We start from the raw sequence: 10,000 nt of genomic DNA, 5'->3' as shown, positions 1-10,000 counted from the left end.
TGTGGGGTACTGTATCTCCCAATAGGCCCAAACGCCTTCACTTCTCGCAGTTGCTTTTATGTTTTTAACAACTTTAATTGTTGAACAAAGTTGACAGTGCTTTGTGCAACAAATTAGATGTTGCTTATACGTATGGCTAGATGTGGTAGCTTGGGAGCTGGCAGAGATTAACTCAGTGTGATTTCCTGACAGTGCCAGTGGTTCCTTGTGATTTGGGAAGGTGTCAGAGGTGTTATGCCATCAAAGTCTGAAGTGCTGGCTGGTGTGGTAGGAGAAAGCAGGACAGAAGCGTGGAAGAACAGCCATTATATGTGAGTGATATGTGCAACTAGTAGTTGTTTTTGTTTTCTTTTTTTTTTCTTTCCTATTACTTGAGCTTTTCTAACTCCAATTCTAAAACAAATTATATTTTTTGAGCTAAAAAAAATATTCTCTGTTACGTTTATAGTCATGTATGCTGTTAGATGGCGATGCAGAAAATTTATTTAGAGCCATGGTTTTATTTTCAGAAGTCAGTGATACTCACTCACTATCCAAACCATGTAATTTCTCCTTGCACGCAGCCTAAGACACTTGCAATAGGTACTGAGTGAACTAGTGCTTTAATTGAATCAAAGCAAGCTGTGAAGGGAAATTTTTCTTTATCGGTATATAAATGAAAAAGACATGTCTTAAGTTAGATGTATCTCTTGGGTTGATTTTCTACAACAGATGCAGAATGTTTTGTGTTTTTCAAGTGAAGAATATTTCACTGCTTAACATATGTGTAATGTTAGCAAATATTCCATGGAGGTTGTATTGATAAGCTATCTTCTGGGCTCGTCTTTCCACTGTATTTACAGAAAGGTTCTTGAAAATATTAAATGAATAATTTTGCTGCCTTGAAATGTATTAATTTAGTATTTTAATTGTGTATTGAAAAGATGACATACATTAATACTACAGTAAATTTTAGTGCCTTTCTGAAGTATTAAATATAGTGCAAGTGATAATATTTTTTGTTTGATGTTTTGCCCCTGGTATGAGAAAGTTCAAAAGAAATGCATATAGCGCACAAGTGAGTTGACAGTTTCCATTCCATTCCAGAAGTTGTGCTGGTTGGTTAAAAATATATGTTCCTTTTTTATTTTATTATCCAGTTTGTATTTTTAAAACTGACTTTGAATCCCCAGCCTCTTTCTGAACTTGTATTTAATGTGGTGTTCATCCCGGTGTGGGAGCTTTCAGTTTCATATCACTTTGATCACTACTTGCCAGTGCAGAAGTGCAGTCAGGTTTTGTAGGAATTCACTATTCAGTGTCAACAAACATTTCTCCCAGCATTTACTGGCTGATTTAAGTAAACTGTAACTTCTGACATGGTATAGTAAATTGATAATGCAAAGCCATAGAAATAAATACAACCCTACACATCTGTTTAGTGAAATAAGTCATTGTAAGTAAGAATTCTTTGTCTCCTAGTGAGAAGAGACTGGTTCAGTTATGAATGTGTTACGAACCTGATTTGAGATTTGTCTTTTGCTGCAAGTTATGCCTTTCAGAGGGAACTGAAAAGGGCTGGAAATTCAGTCGCATGTGTTCTTGACTTCCTTTGTTTCTTTGGGTTAATTCATGAAAATCACTGCGTCTCAGTTTCTTCTTTTATGAAGTGGGAGTGATGAGAGAGTTGCTTATTGAAGGTGAGGATATTTTGAGATTTTTGGAACACGAGAAGTTGCGCTGATTGCCAAATATCAGGCTGCTTCATCACCTACTATGAAAAAATAACCAGCGTGGAGTGTCAAAGTAAGGGAACTTCTTTATGGAGGTGCCTCCTCTTGGAGATTGACCCCTCTGTTGAAAAGGTGGGAGGGCTGCTCCCAAAGCTGCCTCCTTCCTGGGGTGGCCCTGTGCTTCCCTGCTAGCTCCAGTTTTTGACCTGGTAGGGCTTTTCCCTGTCAGAATCAGCTTCCAAAACCTCAATGACCAAATATGATTAGGCAGAAAAAAAAAAAACAACTGAAAGAGCCTTTGCTTTCTCCCTTTTTACACTTTATTTTTGCTTGCTCAAAGGTCGGTTGATGGGCATCTCCCCTGGTCCTGTCATCTCATCCCTGGTCTGTGCTGTGTTAATGCCACGGAGAGGCTGCCAGGGCGGTTGTGTGCTGAGGACTGATGTGGCCTAGTATAATTAGCGCAGAGTTTGCGCCTGCTGTGCTGGGGGTCTTATGTATTTGGATGACCCCCGTCTCTTTCATGACCTTGCTCCACAGGAGCTGCTGGACTGCAGTGCTTTGCCAAATAGCAACATAAGAATTCATGTTTGAATTAAAACCTAAAATTGCTGTTGTTTCAGTAGTTTGTGTTCAGTTCTTCCCAGAATTATTGTCTGATATTAGTGCTTATGCCAGTCGGAGAAGTAATTTTTGTTAATTTTTTGAAAGTGCTTATCTGTGTAAGTGAAGAGATCTTGTAATTTTAAATCAATTCAAGAGGAATAGATAGAAAAAGTGTGAAGTTCGATACATACAGTCTGCTAGTATTCAGAATATACCTTACCATTCCTTCCATTTCTCTGCGATGAGTGTTTGGAGGAATATTATCATATCATATGCTCCCTGGTAATAATGTAATGGTAGTCAGTTTGTCACTGAAAACACAGAAATTTCATATTGCAAAAAGGACTTAATGTGTTTTTTTTTTTCTATTAAAAAAAAAAAAGTTCTTAAGGATATATCTTTACCTGAATAAAGAGGATTCAATTAACCTCAGTACAGCTGCTCTGATTCAGAGTGTCTGAGGATCTGACCCACGGTACTCAAAAGTCTTTAACAATTCTATGTCTGTGTCAAAATTCCTACATTAAAAGATAAATTTCTTTTCTATTTTATTTGTATTTGGTTTAAAACCACAGACACTGGACTGTCTCATTGATGTTCATGGTAGTGATGATAGCCGTACTGGCTAAATATGCCAGTAAAGCTGAATGTTCTATATGGCAATGCTTTTGAAATGGATAATAGAGCTCTCAACAAATGTCCATGGGAAAACGAAACTGTTCCAATCTGTTTTTAGAAGTAACAGGCTGCACATATTATGTACTGTTTGCTTGTCTATTATAAATTGTTACTGCTAAACCTAAGTGGGAAACTGTTACAAAGCATAGCCCTGAGCAAAAATTGACACTGTTTGAGAAGACAAGACTTCTGTACAAATGCAGATCTCCTGTTTTATCCTTAAATTATAGGAAAAAAATACGTTAGAGATGAAAACCACAAGTCACTCTGTATTTCAAGGGTAAACACGGTGTATCACAAGTTATAATAGATTATTTCAGTATTTTAGCTAAAACAATTTGTAAGAGATCTAACTGAATTTAAATGGTAATGGTAAAAATGTTTAAAATCACTGACAATATTTTAAGGTTGCATTTTTGCATTTTAGACTTGTTTTCTTTTTGCTTTCTAATGATTTGGGGACAACTTCATTAGACTGGGCCTTTGATTCGTGTGCTGGTTTATGGGTTTCTTTGTATTCTGATAGTCATGCTTCGTGACATTCTTTGACACATTTGAAAATACTAACACGGAACTTCGAGCACTTGAAAATGTGGAGCAATTCAGAGCCTGGGTACTCTTCACCTTTACCCTTAAGATTTTGCTATGCATGTTTCCTTGTCCTTGTTAGAGATCAGATGCTGTAAGCCATAATCTTCCATGAAAACGGGATAGTTGAGGGGCCTCAGTTATGGCAAATTATTTCTTCCTAACAGTTTTGTGGTACTTTGCAGAACTGAAACCAAAAGACAGGGAGAGTTTGTAGTTCGTTTGCAACTGATGTAGTTTCAGGGTGCTGTATGCAGAGACTGCACGGTGCCTGGTATCTCCAAGCTGAATGATGAAGCAGTGTAAGTTTTACCTGTGACAATTACTTTTTAATGTTCTCTGGTTCTTTTAAGTGCCTAATCCAAATACCTCAATGAATTCCTTAAAAATACAAAACTGGCATTGGGAAACTGGTTAATATCAAACAATGATTTTGGGATTTTTCTTGCTTTACTAAATAACATTGAAAATACTTGATATTTTTAAGGATGTCATACTATGACTATGAATAACAATGTTTTAGTTACTTATTTTAATTTTTTGTTAAGGTAGTTACAGTCGATAGAGGTTTCATCTGTGGATCTTGTGAAAGGATAGGAGGTTCAAAGTCTCAATAAATTGAACTTTAAATTGTTTGCACTTCTTAATGGCAACTGATTAGCCTAATTAATAGAGGAGATAATGTTTTGTTTTACTTTATTTGAATTCTTAGACTGTTGCAATTATTTATTTTTTGTCTTCATATTTTCATACTGAAGTAAATTATCATTAAGAAAAAAGGGCCCCATCTACCCCCTCCCATGAAAACTTGCAAAGCCCAAGCAGTGCAGGCATGGGGGAGAAAGGGAGAAGTTGCTGCATTGTTGTTCTTGGCCACATTGCCAATCAAACAGGGGTATTTCAGAAATATTTCCTGGGTAGTTTCAACTAGGCATAGTATTCCCTGTAATCTTTTTCCGAACAGTATGCTGCTTCAGACTACCCTGTCCTTTCTCCCAGTAGTAGCTGCAGCTCAATGGTAAATGTGATGGTTCGTGGAGGGATCTGTAAACAAATTTTAGGGTTCCCATTGTGCATATGTGTAAGGATCATGTTGTGTAAACCTTAGTTCAAAACAAAGAAATACTGTGCATAATGCTGCCTTGTAAAAGCCTTGTTTTTAAGGACTCAACATTAAAAAGTCAGAATTTCTCAAAGTTGCAGAAAATAGGGCATTTTGTCTAGTTTTGTTTTATCTGATGTAAATGCTTGTGACTTCAAAATTGTTGTGGGTCCTGGCTACCTTCTTTCTTCCTCTGTTCCCACTGACCCATATCCCAGTCTGTCCTAAGTTTGTGGCTTAGCCCCTTGAAAACAATGCCACAATTGGGAAGATCAGCTAGAGTGTATCAGTATTCTTATACAGTGGAAAAGGAGGTGCTGTGTCGTGTGATACAGTGTAGTGCATGAGGGCAGGCATCAATGGCCAAAACCTGCGAGCAGGCTGTAGCTGGAAAGCCCAGCCTTTCGGTGCTGCACCTGAGTTCCTGGGGATGCAATGCCCGAGACCAGATGCAGGAGGTATTCCCAGTTATGTGGAGCCTGCATCTTTTCCTTAACCTCCTCTGTAAGGGTAACAACATATTCAAGCAGTCCTTGTGCCTGCTTTATCTGCGAGGGTTAAGATTACATCTGGCTCTGGTGCAATTGTACAGTGTGGAAAAAAGCTGCTTGTACCTTATCCATTCGTGAATATTCCTTCAGAGAAAAAAAGGATGTCAAAGACTGATTCTCAGCTTTGCATATTTTGCTTTTCTTTTTTCTTTTTTAACTCCAGTACTGGTGAAACTTTAAAAAAATATGTGAATGTGGTGTGTGTTTACATCAATAAATGTACAAGAACTTTTTGTATGCATCAGTCGTGACTGAAATATTGATACAGAAAAGGTAATCCACGACATCACTCAATAATGCAAGCTTTTCAAGAAGAATTTGAGTTTAGCTTCATTTGTATAAACCAGATGAAAATGTTTTTTCAAGTATATATCCCACCTAGGACACTTTTTTACATTTTATAGGATGCCCAGAGCTACTGTAGATATAAAACACAATTTCTGGTTATGAGATCTCTGTATCACCAAAATGCAAATTTCACCTCTGAATATATAGGCTACTTGCTGAATAACCTAAAGAAATATATAGTGAAAATGTTAGTTCTCATGCATTCAGATTACCCCTTTCAAAGGTTTTCCTCAGGTTTTTAATATCCTGAAAAGCCCCAGTTCTGAGGCAGTCTGCAGTTCAAACTTCATTTTCGGTTCTTAGAGTGAAGTCATTTAAATAAACAAATAAAAGTGGCACGTCATGTGTAGCTTGTGCCAAAGTACACCATGTGCCAGTTAGAATTAATTTTTATGAATCCTCATATATATGAGTTTATAACAACACTGCATATACATATGCTTGTCCCTGGCATCTCTGATGACACTTGCAGTATTTTAAATGTGCACAGGTAACATCCCAGGATGGTTCTGACCTGTGTTTATTCTCAGTATTTCATGAATCACATTTTTAGCTGTTTTTCTTTTTCACTTAATGAAGGACATATAAATCTTATTGCTAAATAACACTAGGATATTTGATAGTAAAAATAAAATCCCTCCTCCTTTTCTTTGTGAATAGCCAGATGGATGTGTTTACCTTTAGAGGAATCTAGATTTGATATTTTTGTTATGTTTTGTTTTCTTCCTGGTAATTATGTGGGCACTTTGCTGATCCCTAGTTGTGCATTATTACAATGGAAGGTGACAATTTGATTGTCTTCAGGTGGAGAAACAAGTAATTTTGTATTCACCAAGCTGTCAGGTAAACAGTACCTCACAGTACTAAGAGCTCCTGGCTATGTGGTTTGGCACCTATATTTAAGTGCTTTGATGCTTGCGTAACCTCTACTGAATCGGAGATATTTTCTCTGCTAGAAATGTTTTTAGGCTTGTAGTGTAAGATTTTTATTAAAAAGGCAATCTGTAGCTGAGATGCAGAGCCGTTGTTTCATGTTACATGGAAGTACTAATTAGGTGGTTTAGTGCTACTGGCTACAGGTGAGCCTAAAATTGATACTTCATTTCACTGTCTGCTCGGGTGCTCTGTTTGATTTAGAAATGAGAATCAAAAATATAGTGAGGAGGGAGGAAAACGCAGAAGGAGGGGAGAGAAATCAGGCTGTGGATAAAATATTTCAGTTCTGAATTAGGTGGTGCAGAGAAATTACACACGACCTTTGTTTGGCACCTATAGGATTGAAAATTAGCTGTTTAACCTATTATATGGAATTGTAAACACCTCCTGTAAATTAAATGTAGGAGGGAAAAAAAAAAGAGTATTTTATCTTACCACTGAGGTATGTATCTCATAGACTATCGAAAGGATTTAAAGAACCTTTCAGGAACTTCTGTCCATCAGATTTGTGTGATCTAGAAGATTTCTAGTTATTAGAACAAGTTCTTAACTGGCTTTGTAAGGGAAAAAACAAAATGTATTCTTATCTTTTGTATAAAGTCCCAACTCAAAGTCTAAGCATGCTAAAATAAATTCCTCTTAGTATTTTTAGGCATCCTTTATCAAAACCATTTATATAATCATTCAGCTAAACAATTAAGTCATTCTATTCGATAAAAATATGTGAATTAATGCTTATTTATAGCAACCATTGTTTTTTAATTTTATTGTTAATGATTGCTTTTATTTATATTGTATATTCTGTGACTTGCTGCCTAAAACAACAAATCCTAATAAGTTGCTGATGGATAAATTCTTGGCACGCTCGCTGTTGTTCCCATAGTTATTGGTAAAGATAGCTGGAAGTCAGTACTGCCTTTTTTCTTTTTCCTTTTTTCCAACAGTAAGAAATTGGATATCCAGAGACACATGGTGTAGTCATAGGACTTTAAAGGCAGTCATCACTGAGAAGCTAATACCAACCAATTAAACAGAGGTGGTTACGTGATGTAACATTATCAGGAGAAACAATTCATGAGTCAAAGCATTCCAGGGCATATGAGCTCCAGTCCAAAGAACAGCCTCAAGCTGTTTAAATAAAGTGACAGCAATATTGTCAGCTAAATATAAACTATAGAAAATATTAACTACGGTGACTGAAGATGAGCACATCCCAGGTGCTAAATGACTATTCTTTCAGTGCCCTTTACTGCATTCAATGTGAGTTCACCCTAGGCATTTTCAATGAAAACTTCTGGTAATAAATAATGCCAATTGAGCATTTAGCCTAATAAAAAGATAGGTTATATTTTTTGCATTTTGTGAATCCAAATAACACTTTTGGACTTCACTGAAAAGTCATCAGGGGCTTCAGGGTTGTTTTGCTGCATCTGTTTTAAGGTTTTCAACAACCAGATGAATATACAGGAACTCATTCCCTAACCCTAATATTCTACTGCGGCTGCATGTCTAAGGTCACTATCATGGCAGAACATAAGAGAAAGGCTTTCCAGAAAAGTCTGTTTATCCCTCATGTTGTTTGATTACAAATGAGAAGAAATAGTATAAAAATCGTTCCAAATTCTCTGCACTGAGGGAGTCTGAGTCTGAAGTCAAACTTTGTGATTTGGATTCATATCAATTAGTAGAAGTGTAATTTGTCTGGATTGGAAAAAAAATGCAAGAATAGCTGAGTGTACATCTTGGAAGCCATGGGTGTATTGCTTCGCTTGATGATTATTTCAGCTAGAGATTTGGGTCATTTCTTGAATTATATTCCCTCCCTCCCCCCTCCCTTTTATTTCCAAGTTGAATCCTGTGACTGCCATAAACTCTCTAATCTTGCAGTGCTGTTTACAATCTATATGTAACTAATTCTTGTAGTATTCCCGCAAAATGAAGCCAGGAAGAGCTTGAGAGAGTTGAGCTGATTTGCCTAGGCCTTGCTGTGACTCAGAGCCAGGAACAGAGATAGGGAAATACTCTCCCATTGCTGCCTTGTCAATTTATATGGGTTTTGTGTGTAGGGATTCATGTTGGGGTGTGGGTCCCCAGGAGAATGGAGTCTTTAATAACTGTTCATTTCTGCTACTACGGCTCCTTGAAAACAGATATGAGATTTCATAATTTTAGGAAATAACTGTTTATTCTAAAGTGGCAGACAGATCATGGCATTAGATTTACAGTGAATTACATTACTGAATTATCCCTACATTACTTTGTTTTGCAGGGGCAGAGCTGTGAAACCTTTTTGCTATTGGCAAAGTATTTTCATTTTTCTTTAAGGCTATCTGAACACTGCTGTAATGGTATCTTTATACAGCAAAAATAACGATCAGTTTTCCTGAATCTTTAAACTATGTTAAACTGGTTTTCAGCTAGAAAGAAGTAAATCTTTCAGGATCAGAAACTTTTATGCAACTCTGTCGGTGTACCCTGTTCTACATCAGGCCTCTGCTTGTACAGGTGATCTTGCACTGCAGAATACATTGCATAAAGGATGCTTCATGGGTACACTCGAGGTTCAGAAGGGTTTGAGGATCCATGACAGACACAGGGCTATGAACGATGAGGTGTGCTACAGGTATGAAAGAGGAGGATGCTGTGGGGAGTGCAGGCAGAGTATACAGTGCATTTCTTTATCCCAAAGCTGAGTGCTGAATTGTAAAGGAGGGTCCTGTAAATCACGTTTAATATTATGAGAGGAGTGGGCACATTTGTTGCTCTTTTAGAAAGTGGGGAGGGCTAAGATGTTGTGGTTGAATTTTACTTTTCATGAACACCAGGTTAGCATAAAAGTTTAGAAGGAAATATTTAAAAAGTTATGAGTACTTCTAAAAAAGATTTCTCTTAATTTATTTAGTTCTGGAGTCACCAAAGCACTTAGACATGTGCTTAACTTTTTGAAACCGAGTAGTCCAATTTGAAATTAGTGGACTGCTTGCATATTTACAGTTAATCATGCACTTAAGCACTTTAATCTGGCACTTTGGGGAAAAGGAATGGAGACTGTTCATAAAAGCTCGGTAAGTGAATGTATTTCTAATCTAATCTGATTCCCATCTACTGTTGGAGCTGTAGGCCTGGGTTATGTCTATACTGCAGTCACTACGGCAGGATGAATTAGTCCATCTGAATACCAGGCTACTGTAGTTGGAGCGCTATCAGAAACGAGCTTGTTTAAAATTAGTTTGGATATCTCAGCATTACAAAGCAGTCATTTATGTGGTTTCAGTGTAGACATGCCTTTAGGTTTATGAATGCTTTGTGAGGGTGGAGCAGAGCAGAAGCTAGAGTCTCTGGCCAACTACAAGTCTGCTTTGTCATATATCTCGTTATTGCTTAGTTTATATGTTTTTGAAATAGTGTCTGGGCTACCACATTGTTGTTAGCTCTGTTAATACTTTGTGGCTTGATTCTGAAACGACTAGCAGCTAAAA

At 37.1% G+C, this 10,000-nt stretch overlaps 1 protein-coding gene across 1 annotated transcript in view; it reads left to right on the top strand.

The window, feature by feature from the left end:
* The first annotated feature begins 234 nt into the window (after nt 1-234).
* SOX6 (SRY (sex determining region Y)-box 6) overlaps nt 235-10,000 on the top strand; it is a 239,801-nt gene continuing 230,035 nt past the window's right edge. The window contains exon 1 of the mRNA XM_010150535.1: nt 235-311. Coding sequence (XP_010148837.1) covers nt 235-311 — 77 coding nt within the window. The remainder of the gene's footprint in view (nt 312-10,000) is intronic.

The sequence above is a fragment of the Eurypyga helias genome, unplaced genomic scaffold (assembly GCF_000690775.1).
Source record: "Eurypyga helias isolate BGI_N326 unplaced genomic scaffold, ASM69077v1 scaffold8274, whole genome shotgun sequence".
In the NCBI taxonomy this organism is placed as follows: Eukaryota; Metazoa; Chordata; class Aves; order Eurypygiformes; family Eurypygidae; genus Eurypyga; species Eurypyga helias.
This window is presented reverse-complemented; position numbering and strand designations above follow the sequence as displayed.